The sequence below is a fragment of the Triturus cristatus genome, chromosome 10 (assembly GCF_964204655.1).
Source record: "Triturus cristatus chromosome 10, aTriCri1.1, whole genome shotgun sequence".
NCBI lineage: Eukaryota > Metazoa > Chordata > Amphibia > Caudata > Salamandridae > Triturus > Triturus cristatus.
Window position 1 is genome coordinate 587323857 of NC_140593.1, and position 20031 is coordinate 587343887.

The 20031-nt window shown below is 45.3% G+C and overlaps 1 protein-coding gene across 4 annotated transcripts in view; it reads left to right on the plus strand.

Annotated features, from left to right (window-relative positions):
* GSPT1 (G1 to S phase transition 1) overlaps positions 1-20031 on the plus strand; it is a 583971-nt gene that overhangs the window by 47708 nt on the left and 516232 nt on the right. For 2 of the 4 annotated variants that reach the window (XM_085632101.1, XM_085632103.1), the window contains exon 2: positions 12333-12377. The exons of the other annotated variants lie outside the window; for them this stretch is intronic. In XM_085632101.1, coding sequence (XP_085488227.1) covers positions 12333-12377 — 45 coding nt within the window. The remainder of the gene's footprint in view (positions 1-12332; positions 12378-20031) is intronic. 4 annotated transcript variants of the gene reach the window in all.

Below are 20031 nucleotides of genomic sequence, written 5' to 3' on the forward strand. Positions count from 1 at the left end.
CCCTTTAGGCCACACACAGATCTGATGGCTCTACCCACCGAACTATGGTGTCTGCAACATAGGACCTTTCAAGAAATTTAGGGTGTTTTATAATAAACACAAGCAGGGTGTCATTGTCAGAATGGTATGGGGTCTGGAGTTAGTAACTGAGGCCAAAGGCTTCATACATTCTCTGTAGTGATCTCTTGATAACATGCACATGACAGCGTGCGTTCCGTACCTGCAGCAAAACTTTGTTTATAAGCAAAGCCCTCACAGAAAGAGTGCTCGGGCGAGTACGAGCTTGAGGCAGATATCTGTATATGCTGGAATACATACATTCTAACACAGGGAAAATAGTTCAGGGGGCAAATGCGCCTGTTAGAATCGGTGTGTGTAACTGCATGTCTCTGGTTCCAGTTCAACCAGGGCCTGCTGTCATCCTTTCGAAGAAGCGGAAAGAGAACAGTTGAAAGTCTCTCTTTTTTTTTTTTTTTTTTAAAGGCATTTTAATTGATTTCCTTTCTTCCAACCCGCCCTTCATAGACTGATACTCTGCTGTTGAATTATGTAAGGAGCCTTGACACCATACATATCGCTGGTGTAATTGTTAATTCTGATGCTGTTATAATGCTGCTTCTGTCGTAAAGCGCTCTAATCCCTCCCGCAATGCCCACGCTATACAAACCTCATGGATACATGAATAATATGATAAATGCATGCATGCATGCATACATAATGAGTAGTACTAGTACCTGTTTCTAGAACACCAAGATAATACTCAGGTAGGTGTGGAAAACATGACGTAGTTATCGCTGTTATATTCTAACCATTAGCTGTGCCAACTGAGACACTTCTAAGCAACCCCCAGCCTCCAAGGCTGCAAAACATCTGGAGAAGGCACCCCAGCAACACCCCCTATGCCCCCTGCCCCTGTAATGGGATTTATTTCACAGGACTTCATGGTTCTACCCCACTGGCTTCATTTTGATCTTAGAACATTTGTTGTGAGGACAGCAAGAGTGGCCCCTCCCAGAAAATCCCCTGAGGCCTGTAAGATTATCGCGAGCTTTGACCGTGGGGATTACCCTAAACCTTTCCTGTGCAGCCGGGAGGGCCTGTGTGTGACTTCCAAACAGAGGACAGGGTGGGCACACACCTACTGCCCCTCATCACCAAGCAGATACAAGGGGGTCATCCTGAAAAAGCATTAGCAGGGCAGCTAGCAGCAACCCCCACCCACCGGACCCCACCCCTGACTGGGATTGGTGGGCTGGTTGCATGAAGTACACTCTCGTGTCACATCAGCAGTTGGAGATACAGACTGGATGGGAGGCCTCAGCTGTTCACCCAAGGCCAGACATTCTGAACTCAGACTTGCAGGAGCGAGACGGTGAAGAGCCATAGGTGGGAGCAGCCCCAGAGAAAACAAGCTTTTGCAATACAATAGGTCTCGCATTTACCCGAGTTTAAGCTATTGGCACTGTAAATGACCATGCCTTTTATTTGTTTTAAAAACCAAAATCTAAATAAAAGGACATGTCAATTTGTGGCATATAGGATCAATACTCCGCTTGAGTGTCATCAATCTGCATTTTCACTTTGTGACGGCTGTGCTTTGGATTATAGATGCAGTGTTTTGGTGTGCCCAGATGTATTTGATTGTATTTTGCTATAGATTTCTTTGAATCTCAGCTATAGATTTCTTTGAATCTCAGCATCTTTATACCTTGGTGGGTAGGTATATAGACCTCCTAGGAGCACCCGCATTACATGCTCTTTACTATACAAGTCAGACTACTTATTTAAATGGATGTGCAGGTCATTTAGCATACCCATGTTCTTTTTGTAATGAATTTCTAAATAAAAGGCATAGTCATTCACAATGCCAATAGCTCAAACTCGTGTAAATCCGAGACCTAATGCATTGCAAATGCTTGTTTAGGGCGAGCCTAGAGCAGCGCGCACGCGCTGGTTGCGAGACTTTTAGTAAGGAGCTTCAGAAAGCTCACCACACGCTAGTGCGTGTGTTTTTTGTTTTTCGCACAGCCTATTGGGCTTTGCGTGCGTCTTTCTAAGCAAGACAGCATGCTATTGGGCAAAGGCTGGTGCATGTCCTGCCTTTGCTCCGCCCACGGCCTATTGCTTGCGGTTACCTGCACGGGCGGAATCTGTTTTGAATTATCGTGCCCAGACGTGGGCGCGATAATTGAAAACCGCTCGCTGTAGCGCTCGCGTGCTTTTAGAATTCCGCAGCTGCTGGCGGTGGGGGGCTGGCTGGCCTTTTTTTTTTTTTCTTGGTGCTACGATCTACATACCCTTACCACAAGCTTCACCTTATACATAGAGCAGGTAAACTTACTCTGAGCTAGTGTTTATATTTCACTAAACCTTTTTTTCCTTTGTTAAAGCGATCGCTACCTTGCGAGCACTCTAATCCACAAGTTGAAGCTATTTCTTCAAAGCTGTTTTACAGTTCATAAACAGACTTTGTTGTTGGGCAAAACACTTTAGAAGCTTTTTAAGCAAAATCACAAAATAGTTTAAGGTGTTTTCTGTTGCTTCCTCCTGGTGGCAGTTGACCATGCAACCTCTGCCCCTCAGGTGCTAAAAGCATGAATTTTTTTCTCCTTTTTAAGTACAGGCAGCAAAGGGCCTTAAAGGAGCAGCAGCAACAACAAAATCAAAGGGTGACCGAGTTGTTAGTCGGTTTTCCGAAATTTACACCAACACAGATTTTTTTTAAGATATGGATTACGTTTCATAACCGCAACGAAGCTATTCTTTAGACTTCGGTTCCAACTAAACGTAGATCAATCACGTTTTTTCCTCGATTGGTGGGTAGCTTAACAGTCAAAGGAGGAGATGTGGCTTAAAGGCCAAGGCTCGAGACCTTAGAAAGCGGGGAAGGAACCAGGCTCGAATCCGCAACATCGTGTGCTTCTGAGAAACATCATCCACCCCCCCCCCCCCCCCCCCCGTGCCAAAATAAATGGGTAACGTAGTATATGGTTATCGCAATGCGCTATAATGCCCTTGGGCGAAGTTTGCGCTATCACTAAAACTCCCTATGTATAAAGCTGTTGCAATGCAGCTCTTCCAGAGGAAAAGCAAATGATAAAGCAGGGCTTCTCTGATTTAAGTGGACATATCACAACCTCTGTCGTGACAAGCCACTTAACCCCTTCGCTGCTTGGCCTTTTCCCCTCCTGTGCTAAGCCTTTTTTGGGGTTATTTGGGGTAGTGCGCGCTTACGGCCCTGTAACTTTTTGACCGCAGTAGGTATCCACGCCAAATTTGCGTCCTTTTATTCCAACATCATGCGGATTCTTAAGGTACCCAGGGTTTGTGGGTTCTCCTAGAGGGTTCTCAGAAATTAGTCAAAATACAGCAAAAACATTTTTGGGGGAAAAGTGGCTGCAAATTAAAGCGTCTGGGTTTTTCTCTGCAAATGATATCAAAAAAGGGTTTTTGGGGCTGGAATCACCATTTCTCCAGCTTTTAGGGAATGACGATTTTTGTCAAATCCAACTTTTTTTTTTTGTTTTTTTACAGTTTTGCCATTTTTCTGGGACATACACTATTTTAGCAATTTTTTGTGCTTTCAACCTCCTTCCAGATAATGGTAGAAATGGGTAGAAAAGCAATAATGGATCTCGGAAAGCTATACATTTTTGAAAAGTAGACAAAATTCTGAATTCAGCAAGGGGTCATTTATGTAGATCCATCAAGGTTTCTTTATAGAAACTAACAGTTAAATATAGGAAAAATTAAAAATTAGTTGAAAAAAGCAGCCTTTTGTGTCAACGTTTTCACCTGTAACTTGTTCTAATTATGACATATCTTAGAAAGCAATGTACCATTACATCCGCTGGACCTTCCTATATATAGGACATATATAGGAATATATAGGACTTGTAGGTTCACCAAGAGCCCAACGAACCCAGAGTAAAAAACTGAGCAGCATTTTGTATTTTTTTTTTTTTTTGTTTCGGGTATATAGCAATTATAGTGTGAATGTATACATGGAAAAATTGGTATGAAAGACGCCTATGTATTTCTGAAATGGGAACAAATTACAGAGTTTAGAAACAGTGCATATTTGCACATTTTCCAAATCGGAATACTCATACTTGCATGACAATTATTGGTCATTTTTCAAAATGACTTTTTTTTTTTTTACACAATGTCTCATTTGGAAGGGAGAAATGCATCAAAAATCAATAGGTAATAACAGTTGCTTTACAAATCTGAACTACCCTAAGTATGGTACCTCACTTGTGTGGGTAGGCATAGTGCCCACGACAGGAAGTGGCTCAAAACCTAAGGTGAACACACCACATTTTCACACTGAAAATTTACACATTTTTTGCGGAGTCTAGCTGTAGTTTTTGAACCCTAGCTCTGCCGGCACCTAGGGAAACCTAGCAAACCTATACATTTTTTAAAACTAGACACCCAGGGGAATCCAGGATGGGGTGACTTGACTGCCTCCCACCATGATCTGTTACCCAGAATCCCTTGCAAACCTAAAAAATTGACAAACACATTTTCCCCACATTTCTGGGATGGAAAGTTCTGGAACCTGCATGGATCCCCAAATTTCCACCCACCCCGCGTTCCCCAAAGTCCTACGAGAAAAATGGTACCTCACTTGTGCGGGTCGGCCTAGTGCCCTCGACAGGAAACGGCGTATAACGCAACGTGGTCACACCTCAATTTTGCAGTGAAAAATGACCCTTTTTTGGCAAAGTGCCTAGCTGTAGTTTTTGAACTCTAGTTCTGCCGGCACATAGGGAAACCTACCAAACCCACATATTTCTGAAATCTTGACACCCGGCGGCTTCCAGGGAGGTATGGCTTGCGTGGATCCCCCAACGTGTCCTTACCCAGAATCCCCTGCAAACCTCAATTTTAGCTGAAAAAATCACTTTTTTCACACATTTTGGTGTGGGAAAGTTGTGGCATCACCGGGCTCACACAAATTTACCACCGCCCAGCGTTCCCCCAGGTCTCCCGGTAAAAATGGTGCCTCACTTGTGTGGGAGGCCCAAGTACCCGCGGCAGGCAAGGGCCCAAACATTTTTTTGACAAACGTTGTGAGGCGAAATCCACATTGCCTATCAAAAAAATGTTTGGGCCCTTGCCTGCCGCAGGTATTAAAATATTTGGGCCCCCAGGAAGCGACCCTTGCCCAAGGGGTCGCTTCCTTCACGCAACAGATATCCCTGGTGTCTAGTGGGCTTTTCTGCCCCCTCTGGGAGCGGAAACGGCAACAAAATGAAACCGATCTGCCCCCGGGGGGGGCAGAAAAGTCTTACAAAACAAATGGGGGGCCCAGGAAGTGACCCTTGCCCAAGGGGTCGCTTCCTACACCAACAAACACATCCCTGGTGTCTAGTGGGCTTTTCTGACCCCCCTGGGAGCGGATACGGCAACAAAATGAAACCGATCTGCCCCCAGAGGGGGCAGAAAAGTCTTACAAAAAAAATGGGGGCCCAGGAAGCGACCCTTGCCCAAGGGGTCGCTTCCTACAACAAACACATCCCTGGCGTCTAGTGGGCTTTTCTGACCCCCCTGGGAGCGGATACGGCAACCAAATGAAACCGATCTGCCCCCAGAGGGGGCAGGGAAGTCTTACAAAAAAAATAAGGGCCCAGGAAGCGACCCTTGCCCAAGGGGTTGCTTCCTTTTAAACAAAGCATCCCTGGTGCCTAGTGGTGGCATTCCTGCAGCACGATTGCGACGCTGTGCGCGATCGTGCTGCAGGAAGGCACTGTATTGAGACATCAGGGGAGAGGAAATACTCTTTCCTCACCCCGATGCCTCAATCACTATGAAAATCACCCCCGCGGCCCCACCAGCCAGCGAAACTTACCTTCTCCTCCCTGGGACGCCTGGAAGCAAATGGCTTCCAGGCGTCCCAGCGCTTCCTGATGACGTCGGCGTGCGCTGTGCGCGCTGACGTCATGGGGAAGCGTGGGGGTCTCGGGGGTGGCAGCGGAAACTCTTCCGCTGCCATCCCCCTCTGTGGGGGCAGGATCGATGCCCCAGGGGGGGGCGTTGCCACCGCTAAAAATGCTTTGTTCACTTTGTACACTACCAGAGATGTTAAATCTATTTGCGTAGTCACAAAAACAAGCATTGGCATAGCCAATAGGTCTTGCCCTTGGGATCTTAGAAGTGTTTAGCCATGCAACACTTGATGTTGTTGCACCCAGGATATAGTGCTGGGTAACTAAACACTTATAAGGCTTCAAAGGCGAGACCTATTGGCTATGCCAATGCTGGTTTGCTTTGGAATTCTGGTCATCCTAAATATAATCTCCCTGTTACAATTCGTTAGCAGGATATAAATTGGCTCGGTATATGGGGCAAAATTGGCCTGGCAGATTTAGCTGGTCGCTCTAGGTACGGTAGAATAGGTATCGGCGGATTACTTAAAGCGTTACTCTGAGGTTGTTAGTTTCTTGGAAGAGTGGGTCCAGCTCTTTGGTGGGGGGAGGAGACCACATAGGAGTGAGGCCGCGCACTGGTGTGGAAGGGGTAGGGCTAGGTTGGCAGAGCGGTCGATCCGGTCCAGAGGACCCTGTGCCTAGCCTCAGCGGGGGGCATGACGATCTCCCTGTATTTACCCGATACCAGAGACCAGAGGTGCTAGACGCCAGGTTCAATTAACAAGCATTTGCATAGCTAATAGGTCTCGGTTTTGGGACCTTATAAGTATTTACTTGTGCAGCACAATATCCTTGGTGCAACATCAACTGTTGCATGGCTAAACACTTATAAGATCCCAAAGGCGAGACCTATTGGCTATGCCAATGCTTGTTTTTAAAATAGCAGAATCAACAGGAGGTGGAAGCAACATAGAGAAGTGCTGATAGTGGCGTGGAAGCGACATGGGGGAGTTTGGACAGAAGCACCACAGGGTTTGAAAGTAGCAACATGGAGGGCACAGGTGGGGGGGGGGGGAAGCACTGACTGGGAGAGAGGAGGAGCATGCTTGTATGCCGACTCAGGCCAGCAATGGTGAAGCACAAGAACGAGCGCTACAGGGAGTGGGTCAGGCAGAAGCACATGGGTGACAGAGAGAGAGAGACCGGGGAGACTGCTTAAAAGACATGCACTCCCATGCAATGCTTAAACATAAAGGAAACTAACAGCTGATGTGGTTGCTATGACCGCTCCTCGAGCCTTGACCGGTGCGAACACTGAGCTTCCCATCTATAAATTGAGGTCGCTGTAGATTACTACCCAGACTAAGCCACTGGTGCTCTGTGAAGGCGAATCCATTCGCTTCCCCGTCATAACTCGCAATTATCGAAAGAGAGCTAAAGTGACACCATTTATCCAATGTCCGATGCTGAAGTTGCTGTGGTCTAAGGTTTTGTTTTAGCACGTGAATCAATGGACACATTTTGAAACGTTTTTCGCAGATATGATTTTACGCAGAAGAATGGTTACGGTCGTACACCAGGCATCTGATCATTTTTTTAAAAACAAAATACGAGATCACTTCCGAAAATATGTAAATACTATATACATGTCACAAACGTCTTTCTTAATTTGGTTTTAGGATGCCTGCTTATCATATCGGTTCAGCAATTGACAAACCATTGTAAATTTGAGGAAAGAAAGGCACGGTCCAATATAACGACTGCATCCAACCCACCAGTCCTCTGTCTAGCTCCGTGCACTCGCTGTGACGTGACCTGCTCGGTGGAAGGGTTGGATCGTAGCCTTTTCGGGATGTGGCCAGACTCAGATATGCGGGCAGCAGCCGCACGTAGGCCGATATCGACAAGGGAAAGCGTCCGAACCGAGTTGGTGGTTCCTGGCTTTTTGTGAGAAGTGGGATGAAACTGCGCGAAGGGCGGGGACTCTTTTCGGGTGCAACTATAACCGGCATCTGCATGTGTGTTGATTATAGGGAGCCGGCCCTGACCTTACACCCACTGTGTGACTCGGACTGCGGGCAATGTCTTCAGCTTATGCTTGTCCCGCACAGCCCTCAGGTTGCTTGCCTAGTCAACTTTTTGACAAGCCGCCTGGCACGTATCCAATACGTAACTTCCGGCTTGACAGAATGTAAACAAAGACACATTAACAATTACGCCTGGACATTTAAGCGACCCACACTAAACAAGCACGCATGTGGTGCGCGCGCGCCACAGTGAGCCAACTGTTTTGCATTATCGCGCAGGGCACGATAATTCAAAACAGATGGCGCCCGTGAGGGTAACCGCAAGCATTAGGCCGCGGGCGGAGCAAAGGCGGGACATGCACCTGCCTTTGCCCAATTGCGTGCTGTCTTTCTTAGAAAGACGCACGCAAAGCCCAATAGCCCGTGACAAAGGCGCAAGCGTGTTGTCAGATTTTTGAAGCCCTTGCATAAAGTCTCGCAGAGCATGCGCGCTGGGCTCGACCTAAAAAAGGATAGCCATAGTGGGGTACGCACAGGCTGCGGGCCGACTGTTGGTATAGACAGTAAGTGTCTGTATTCACACGTCTGCAGTGCTGGTCTCCCCCGAGCGTTGTTTGCTTGTGGGCGCTGTTGCAGTGGTGCCGGGGTGAGCACGCTAATGAGAGTCCTGATAGTTAGGGAGAGTAGTTTAATTTGTTGAAGGATCTCTACTGCCCTGCGTACTCCACCTCCCAGCCCCTCTTACGCCCCCACTTCCCCTGGTAACGTTTTCCCACACATGGCCGTTTGTTGGGGGAAGAACACGTTCACTGGTAGCAAGGGGGGCTGTCAACTGCATCTTACCCAGTAAGTCTCCCACCGCCGCTTTACCTGGTGAAACCAGTGCTCTGCGTACAGCTGCCTGCGGCTGGTGTATGTGTTTTACAATGTAATGGGGGGGGGGGGACCTTACAATGGCACAGACCGGTTCAGCTGGGACCGGGGGTGGTATGTCATTTCTCTGCTGCACATCATGCTCCCCTCACACTATATCCATTTACTTGTGTAGCACAGTGGGATTAAGACGCGCCTATGGGAAGGTTGTATTGCGTCTGAAGGGCCACAAGGCTTTCAGCCGAATTATGGGTACTATTTTTCATATTTTTTTATTTTTTTTACTCCCTTCCCCTTTCCTATATATTAATTTCTCTCCCTTTCGCACTTCCTCAGTCACACTTTCTCTTCTTATCTGTTTCTATTTCCGCTGTCCTTCTCACCATTTTCCCCTCGTGTCTTTGCTGCGCCTTTTTTAAACTGTTTTTTTTTTTTTTTGATCTCTGTATCTAGTCTTCTGCCATCTCTCTCTGTCTAGCCATCGCCCAGGCACTCATCCTCTATTTCTTTTTATCCCTCCCGTGGTCACTCTATTCGTAACACACACTATCTGTTCCCCTCTGTTTCACTACTCACCCCCCCCCCCCCCCCCTTCCCGGTGAGACCTGTTGGCTATGCCAATGCTTGTTGTTGGTGCGCTGACCGGCTAAATGACGTGACCAAGCAGCATTATAGGCTTTTTTTCCCCCTCATTTAGCAATACAGCACAAATTCAGAAACGCTGTAGTGCATGGCTAAAAAGCAAACATTAACAAAGCCAGTATGTTTCAAAGGCGATGCCTTTTGCTTTGCCAGTGTTTGCTTAATTAGCTCTCCAAGGGGTGTACATGTGTTCTCTTGCTGTAGCACCTGTTGTGCCATCCTTGGAGGCCTTGCACCTTAACACCCACATTGCAGGCTTCGTGTTTTGGTGCAGAGAATTGTGAAGTCGACATGGCACACACCCATGTGTTCCATGCCTGCGTGCAATCCACTGGCCTGGGTAAGCCACCCCTCTAGCAGGGTGTACTAGACCACAGGCGAGGGTACAGATGCATGAGCACTATACCCCTACAGTGTTTGTCTATTCTTAGACGTAAGTGCAGTGAAGATCTATGGTGTGGGAGTTGGTCATTACGAACTCTACACCTCCATAATGGTGCTACTGAAACCTGGGAAGCTTGGTAGCAAACTTCTCAGCACATTAAACCCACACTGATACCAGTGTGGGACTTCGGAGCTGGTGAACTGGGTTAGTCTTGGCAGGAATGCTCTACATCCTGTGATTCTGGGCAAATCCCTTAATCTCCCTGTGCATAACAAGAAAAAACACAACTGGTCCTCATGTAAAGCTCTCTGATACCTTTGGGTCTAGTTTGTGCTAAATAACGAACCGTGCCAACCACCGCCCCCCCCCCCTCCCCCAACCGGCCGCCTCCACAACAAAAGTGGACACCAAGTGCTTTGGCCCTAGCCCTACCGGCCTGTTCCGACTGACCTGTCAGCAGGGGAAATACCGGCATGTCCAGCCTCCCCACAGAATCTGGAGGACCTGCTCTGCACTAGTCTGCAATACTCTGTCTCTACGGAGCACCAGATTTGCTCAACAAAGACTCCAAGAACCCGGACACGGGTGGCTTAGCGGTTCTGCTTCACTCTGCACCCGACACGGCCTGAGTTTGAGAGGCCCAACACCATGATCTCCCCAGAGATCTTTACCTGGGGTCTGGTGATCCCTGACCTACCTCTGGCTTCTAGCGGATGCCTGAAGGGTCCCCTTGGACCACGACGGGAGCCGATCAGAAGATCTGATGCCAAAAGACATCCTTGCACCCAACCCCCCACAGCCTAGAATGGCCCAACCGACGGTGTCCATGCATCACTCAGGAACCCAACTTAGCTCTCCTGCCGATGGTCGCCTTCAGGAAACCTCTTTGCCCAAACCTGCAGCTTTTTCTTCAAACCAGAAATCGCCATTGCAAACCACAGGGCTTCCAACGTAGCCTTGGCATTCTGCATCTGGCCGCCTGTGCCGCTGGTGGTGTAACTCCTATGCTGCTTTTTTTTTTTTTTTTGGCCCTGCTGAGCTGAGCCTAACCTCAGGAGCTTTGCTCACACACCTGAATGGCCTGCTCTGAAGCAGCTGTTGACCGAAGCACCCCTTAGCCCCATTGGTTAACATTGGCCTCTGCACTTTGCACCCTGCCACCCTAGTGACACCGGTGGTGCAATTTGAGTGCCTAACTGGACCTTTGTTCTAACCCCCAGAAACTACTCTTTCAGGTCGTTTACTTACCTGCAAACCAATAACCTTCTTTTCCCAATAGGAACTAATGTTATGAGTTTATGTTCCTAAAAAATGTTGAACTGTTTTTGTATGGAAGGAAAGTAACTGCTTTAAACCAAAAAGTGTCTGTCTTACCTATGTATTGTGGGATCCACGGTGTGCTATCTAGGCATATTACCCAGAGTAGTCTATGTAATTCAAAAGTAATGCAAAAGCAATTTCTATGTATTTTAAACTATTTTAAGAACCAGTACAAACCTGTAACAACTGCAAATGCTTTCCCAACTGGTTTTGCTTGTAAAATTATACATTTTAAAGCCTGTTTTTTTTTTTTTTTTTTTTTTTTTTTCTACCTGTGCCAAGTCTTGCTTGTTTCTATGCACTTTGCCCTTCTAGTCATTGCGTACGAGAAGCAAGGCTGGTAGTAATTCTGCCTCTTTTACTGCCAGTCTTGCTTCTCGTAAGCAGGGACTAGAAGTACAAAGTGCGCGTTTGCGCGCTGTTTGCAAGTTTTCAAAAAACATAATAAAAGGCATTTTTGTATACAATGCCAATAGCTCAAACTCTGGCAAATGTAAAACCTATTGCATTGAAAATGCTTGTTGGGTATTCTCTGCAATCCATTAGTAAACCATATCCTGTTCATAATTGTTTTTGAAATGCCCATAGCTGAATTTATTACCAAAATGTTGATGAAATATTTTTTAGGTTGCTGTCAAACTGCTGTTTTTAGATTCACAGCTTGTACTTAGTAGTAAAGAAAAGCAAGTGGGGCATATTTTGAATATAATTGCAGAATATTGAAGAGAGTACCCAAGTTTTATGACCATGAGGGCTACAATTAGCAGTATATCAACTATCTACATTCTAGTTTAAATCTAATATTTTGCAATTGCTCTTACAATGTTTTATGGCTTTATAATAACAAAAAATAAGTGAAAATTAAGCGTAGATGGCAGCATTTCTAAAATCAAGCAAATATTCAGTTTGGGTTTTATGTTTGTGTTGTGTTTGCAATATTTGGTGTCTGGTACCGTTCCCTTCCAACAGATTACCTACTATCCATCTTGAGTCTCTGAATAAGCGCTAGGTATTCAGAACTATATAATCTAATGAAATGTTGGTGATCTATTCATCACGCAAACCAAACTGATATGAATGAGTTGTATTTACACAGATGCAGGGTTTGTCAGCATCTTGTTTGCAACCTAAGCGAGCCACAGAATCTAATATAGGTTTGTGGTTTCAGTCCTATAATTTACTGTAGACTTTTTTTTGTTTTGTTAACAGCTACACCTTGTGACCGGCCGCAAGAAGAACCTGTCTCTTGTGAAGGTGAAGTACTTGTTTTATTTAATAACTGATATTTGTTTGGATACTGTGTGTTACGGAGATGGCAAAACTTATAATCTTGTCACAAGTACCCAAGACAATCTGCATGTTAAGTAAACATGAAAAATTAATGTGTGCGCTCATGCTTTGGAAATGATTTTTTAAAATCCAACTTTACATGCTGAAATGGGATTTTGAGAAATCAGTAATGGTCGAATATCTCCACACTTGGATGATCAAAACTTAATAGCGGTTTTAAAAACATTTACTGAAAATAGCCATATTAGATTCCAAAGTCATGGAAAAACTGGATTTAATTTCAGGCCCCTCACGCTAATCTTAGATAAAAATGTGGTGTAAAACGAGTGATGCGCCGTAATCTGTGAATTACCTCACCACATTAATCTTTAAGCAGGTTTTGGTCAAACATACCGGATAAGCTTAACCTCCGAATCATCTGTTATGTTGTTCAGTCAACAGCTTGAAGATTAAGATCTTCCTTAACAGTCTAAATCAAATGCACAAATCTGGAACATGCAAAATCTTAAGTATTTGAACTCTTTATGGTGCACTGGACAGTACCAAATGCACTGTTGAGTATTACATTTGGTACTGAAACTGTGAGGAAAGCGACAAGTAGTTTTAGTTTTTTTTTTTTTTTTTTTTTTAAAAGCAATAATACGTTGCAACTTCAACCGCTGTGACTAGTCTATTTTTGTTATTTTTGAAATATTTCTTGGGTTGAATTAGCAATTCACCACTGTAGTAGACCAAATAGCCCCCCCCCCCCTTTCATATCGGGCAAATATAATAGCTATACAACCGGTGCGAATAAGAAGTAAAAAGTGAATATTAATGGAGAGGTGCATATTTTGATGGGGAAGGGGTGAAATGGGAGGGCAAGAATGTTGAGCAGTATCATGAGCTCCTGTGGTTAGTGTCACTTTGAACATAGTCAGTCATAATCACTTTATAAGGTTAATTTAAAACCATAAAAGCATGCTACAAAAATTAATTATTAAAACGGCAATTAAACTTAACCTGCATTGTCCTTACAATCTAGTAGAAAATCTAATTTCAGAACTTTACTAAAATAAAATACTCTTGGGCATAGTGATCAACCCGATCAACATTCAATTCATTGTGAGTAAAAATAAAAGTTAATGTCAAATCATGGGGCCCCCCTTTTTTTAGGTCTCTCGTTGCAGGGCAGAGCCCTGCTCCACCTCCGCGAGAGAATTTGTAAGAGGGCTTTCAGAAGAGGGCTTTAAGCCCCGCCCCTCATTTCCATTGGCCTGTGTCACTGTTTATGCTAAACGGTGGCCTGCCATTGGAAATGAGGGTTTTATGTGGACACCCTTTCTCCCCGAGCCGGACTGGCTCGCCTCGTTTGCGTCTGTCGTGAAGCCATTTATCAGCTTGTTCATTTAACAAGCTGATAAGAAATGTCTTCACGAGAGCCGTGCAGGAGCATGCACCAGGCGTCCTGCAACCACGCTGGCTTCACGCCTAGAGCATGCGCCAGTCAGCTGTCATCGGTCTGTCGCTGGCTGTTGAGTGGACTTCAGTGTGGCGGTGCCGTTCTCCCCCTCTCGCCTCTGTGTTTTAGTGGAAGAATGCTCCCACGCTCCTCTCGCGCACTCTGCCTTGGCAATGGCGGATGGTCCCTTCTGTTTTCACACACACTTTTGTGGTAGGGGCACATATCTCCCTTTTCACAAACACTGCTGCTGTGAAAGGAGGTTGCTGCTATTACCACACTTTTGTGGTGAAGGTGGTAAGTTCAACCCACCACCACCCTCTGCATAAGAGCTACCAAACCCTGGGCAAGGACGAGGCCGGCTCATCCCACACAGACATGCCTGCTTCCAATGCCCGCCCACACGTCCTACTCCCAGTGCTTGAGCAGCCACTCTGGTGACCCTTCCCTACCCTCCTCCGCTGCGTGACCTCTGTGTGCTTACTCTCTTCACAGCGCTGAGTTGTCAGAGGTTGACAAGCCACCTACACCCACCGCACAGCTGTTCACACCCCCCCCCCCCCCCCCCCCCCTCCACAGCACCGCACTTGAGCGAGTTTCATCCCTTTAGCAGTTCCGACAGAGCTCACTGTATACTGGAACGCACAAGCTCTGTTGTGTGTGGTGGAAACGCACACACTTCTTATGGTCCACTTCAGGACCGCGGTCAGACGGTTTGCTAGTGGTGCATAAGATAAAAGGGAGATTAAGTGCTTTGCCTGGAATCACAAGATGTTGACCAGGCGCCGGGACTCAACCCTGGTTCACTAGCTCCAAAGTCAGGGGCTTAGACATGCAATATCTATGTGCTTGATGGCTTTGCGTGTATGTGGGGGAGTGGGGGCTATGGTAAGGTTTGCATGTAATGGCTGTATGTGAGGGGAATGGTTGTGTGACAGCGTTATCTGCCCGGTGCCTGATTCATTTAAAAAATAATCTGCATATATTCAAGACCTTGTACCCCCTGGCAACTCTATTCTCTGATCCTTTTTTTAATCCCCAGGACACAGTGTCTCCTAATTCTTGCGCAGTATTTCTTTTATGTCTGTGGCTTGTGTATTTTGCCTTAGAAAGTCTTCACCCCTGTCTTCAAGGGAGCTTTGGCTAATGTGCTTTATGGGAGAGCTCGATACTGTACATTCGGGTAGCATTAGATGTTGTGCCCGAGGTGAGCAATGAGTGTTTAGAGTCAGGGGAGCACTATTATGTACATGCCAAAGGCAAATGGGTGTGTGCATTATGAGACAGATGATTAACAGCAAATTACACAGAGGGTTGTACAAAGGGTGTCACACAGTTCTATAGTAACTGGACACAGGGATAGTTCAGAGAGGTTTGTTGTGCCATCCTGGCATGAGGATCCTATCACGTTCTGCTTTTAATTGCATTCCTGGACTTGTGAAATTCCTTCATTATAAATGAAGGACTACTATTACAAGATGTTAAGCCTGTATTTATGACGAATCCTCCCCTTCTTAGTCTTTAAAAATGTGATAGGTCTCGCCTTTCATTAAGTTAAAGCCATTTGCTTTGCTATACAGTTCCATTAGCAAAGCAAATGTCTAACTTAATCTAAGGCGAGACCTATTGCATTTTCAATGCTTGTTTTTTCTTCTTTCTCTGCCACAACCAAGAAACTAGCAATATTGAGTTTCTCAAACATTATTCAGCATCTGCAAATATACTAGTGCAGTCCTTACCTGTATGAAGCTTTTACCCTTTAAAATAGGTAATCTAAAACGTTTACTAACGTGCAAATGCTAGCAGAACATACATTTTCTACCCAAGACACTTTGCACTTAGTTATCACAGGAGCAGGGTCCCAAATCCTCCACCATTCTCCATCCCTGGAGCTCTGCCAATTAAAAGTGCAAATAGTTCAATCTAAATATTATTAAAAGGAAGCGATGGTGGGGCTCAGTCACTACGTCTAAATATGGTTCTATTGCGAGGTTTGTTTTCAGTAGTTGGTGGGCTCGTACCGTTGGTTTCATTAACTCTCTGGCCTCTCAGTACGTATCGTATATAAATAGGATTTCTTGGCCCAAGATAATTCTTACTTCAATTACTTATTTGGTGAATTAAACAGCTCCGGACGTCCTAAGTGCTTTGGGTTACCTTTTGACGTAGCTCAACCAGGGATTACTACTTGCTCTGTCCATAGCTAGCAAATTAAGCAAGATCTCACGTTTCATTTCTAATTCAGGATTGGTCCAGGTCATTATCCATTTAAGTAAGGGGGCCATTCCGATGAAATCTGACAAAACCGTTGTCAGTTTCCTGGTGAATAATAATATAGGAAGGTGTTGATTGTGGAACTGATAGCAGATTTCTCAAAAATGTATTTTCCACATTTGGGAAATCCTTAACTTCCTTTTATCCCCAGATTTCCGAGCCGTAATTTGAGATAGCAATACATTTAGCTCTACATATTTTTAACATAGCTTGCACTGGCTTTGCCCATAACGTACGTGCGAAAACAAGAACCGCTACTTTATCTTGCCATAGCGTTAGATTTGCGGTGCCAATGTACCCCTATCATCGCTTAGAAACACTGAAGTACAAAAATGTAGTTACCCTAGATATTTTGTTTCCTTCACAGTATTTGGGTTTTCCAGGTCTAAAGCCCATAATCCTTGTGTGAGATTTAGATAAATTGACATTTAAATCCAGCGATCTCATACAATATGCAAAGGCACTTAGGAGAACCTGTAGCCCGACTGCTGTTCGTGCTAATAAGGCGGCATCATCTGCATATAAAAGCGCTGTTATCAGCTGCTCCCCCACTAAAGTAATATTTTTCCTGGCTGCACCCAGAATGGATTCTAAATTATTACTATATAGGGTGAACAATAGGGGAGCTAAAATGCGTACTTGTAACTCCTCTAATATGTATTCCCTGCGTGTGACTGCTCTTTTGGTCAAATCTTTCTGTGGCAGTGAGGTCCCTATGCAGAGCGGACAAAAAATTTACAATGTTCCGATCCGTGCCTAGTTCAAGTAGTAATACCCATAATTTGGATCGGTTTACTCGGTCAAAGGCTGAGGACAGATCCATAAAGGCCAGGTGTAGTGTCCCTTTCTTGGCAATGGTGTGTTTGCCTGCTAACAAGTGCAGGTTGAGGCACTGGTCCATAGTACCCCTAACTTTCCTAAAACCGTATTGCAGGCTTGGTAGTACATTACATTCATCAAGCCAGTCTGTCAGTTTACTGAGGACACTAACTGTTGAGTCAATTGGCGATATTGGCCTGTAACATCGTGGGCCTCCTCCCTGCCCTTTTTTAAAGACTGGGACAATAATTGACTGGGACCAGAATCTCGGCAGACCCTTCCGACAAGCCATATTAAATACATGTGATAGTGTTTTGGACCATAATGTCACGTTTAGCTTAAAGGTCAGCCGGAACGCCGTCCGGGAGCTTTGTCATTTGTGTAATATCCAAGGCTACTTCCTTTTCCGTGAAAGCCAGACTGTAAGCCTAGGCCGTGGACCGTGTGCCTAAGACTCCCTGATCATTCTGGTCACCATATATGTTTAAAATGGCTAAACCACTGCTCCTCTGGTATATAATAGTCCAATGTACTACCACTGACGCCAGAGAAGAATGGTTTATTAACAATTTCCCAGAACTTGGCACTATTCTTGATGACGTCCACGGACAATAAATTGTTTCAGGCATCCTGTTTGATTTCCGTTTTACGTGTGCGTATGACCTGCTTGTACGTTTTCTTAAGTACAGCTATTAAAGATTTGTCTTTGGGTTTTTGCTTTAATGCAGAGATTAGCTTTTGGTGGGCAACTGTACAGTTATGATCAAACCACCTCTCTCCTCTATTTGTGAATTCCCTGTTAGGATATGAGAGCTCTGGCCACCTGTTAGCAGATCCTATCATAGGCTATACGAATTTCTGCTTCCCTATTCGTTCCATCTAGGCAGAGATCAATCTCATTCTCAACGGTATCTAATAGATCATTTATAAAATGATCCGGGACTAACTTAAACCATTTAAGTCTGCAGCCTTGATCCTTTGCTTTTTAGGTTTGGGACTGTAACGATCTTCCCCATTTTGAGGGTGTCCCTAATGCCCCCCACTAACGAGATGTATAGGAACTATGATCACTGAAGTGTGACCTTTGGGCAGCATAGACTATTATCAGGGGTAACAAGGCTGTGTTGATGAAGATGTAATCAATTGTGGAATTCACACCCTTTCCCTTAAAGGAGGGGAAACCTACCTCGTCAGTCTTGGAATTAGGGTATGATGGGCTGCATTCCGCTAAAGTGTCCTTTAAAAACCCACCTTGTTGCATATGTTCGAAATATCTCTGATTTAACACTTGGGCCAAGATGGTCAGTGACATGACAGTTCCTTGTTTACAGGTGTATATTAAAATCTCACGTGCAAAGTAAGGTAACAGTTCCAAAAGAAATATATATGCCAGTATGGTCTACTATGCAAGAAGAGAGGAAATGGAGGGATGACGAAGGGTGTCAGGCAAGGTTCGAGAGTGGTAGTGTAATGGAGACTAGAAACTCCTGGATGGTACTAGAAGTGCCCTCACACACCCTTGCGGGTGCAAAGCATCATCATCGGGCGGTGCTCCTCGTGGGGGTGGCGCTGCAGTCCCTCACGGGCCCTCGGAAGGGCTCTCTATCGGAGTTCTTTTGGTGGAGTCGCCGTAGTTGTGCGTGTGGGTGTGTGGGGAAGGGGGGTGTGGTGGTGAAGCTAAAAAGACCTAATGGTGCCCTAACTATTTATTGGTGGGTCCAAGAGGTCTGCTAAAAATAACGGGGAATGATGTTATATAAACATTCTGAGTGGGGAAGAAAAAGGATGTAAATACGTCCCACTGCTCTCGACCCGTAAGAGTGAGGGTTTAAAGTGAGAGAGAGGGGTACCCCCTCTCTCTCACTTTAAACCCTCACTCTTACGGGTCGAGAGCAGTGGGACGTATTTACATCCTTTTTCTTCCCCACTCAGAATGTTTATATAACATCATTCCCCGTTATTTTTAGCAGACCTCTTGGACCCACCAATAAATAGTTAGGGCACCATTAGGTCTTTTTAGCTTCACCACCACACCCCCCTTCCCCACACACCCACACGCACAACTACGGCGACTCCACCAAAAGAACTCCGATAGAGAGCCCTTCCGAGGGCCCGTGAGGGACTGCAGCGCCACCCCCACGAGGAGCACCGCCCGATGATGATGCTTTGCACCCGCAAGGGTGTGTGAGGGCACTTCTAGTACCATCCAGGAGTTTCTAGTCTCCATTACACTACCACTCCCGAACCTTCCCTGACACCCTTCGTCATCCCTCCATTTCCTTTCTTCTTGCATAGTAGACCATACTGGCATATATATTTCTTTAGGAACTGTTACCTTACTTTGCACGTGTATTAATTTCAGGAGCATCGGTACAGGACCTTTTCCCTCTCCTACTTATCTGCTCCTTGTCCCCCCATTCTCCTTGAAGTGTGTATGTATATTAAAATCTCCCAAAATAATAACCAAATAAGGTGTAGTTTGCTTTTCCCTGTATGAGTCTAGAAAGCGATTCAAACTCCATGAATGTTAATTCACAGAGGTTCTTTCAAATGATTTATAAAAGTTTAACAAGTACTTTAGGCGCATTATTAGCCGTAATCTGGACCACAAGACAACTACAGGACCCAGAATCAAATTTGCAATGGTTACCTAAGACATTTAAGGAAATTAGGGTTGCCAAACCGCCATTTGCTCTAACCGCTGCGGAAGGCCGTGTGGGCTCCGAATAAGTTGTATAGCCATCCATCCATAGGGTATTATCAATTTCCAAAGTGTCTTGAAGCCCACCCATATTGTACTCCCTTAATATATCTCGCCACCTTGAGTCATCTGTTTTTTCTTACATCTGCTATGTTCCAGGTGAGTACCTTGTAGTATTTGTTTGTTCCAGCTTCCCATTCTGGGGCAAGTAGTAGAAATAGAGTTAACCATGTGCTGTCTTTGCTTGGGGGAATATTTTATAAGTCATCTAGCTGACTAGGTGGGGGACATTTATTTGTTCAGTTCTGTTTTCTACTGCCCTCTCTCTGATTGCTTCAGCTGAATTTGGATAACATGTAGGTGGATTGTAAGAGTCCAACAAA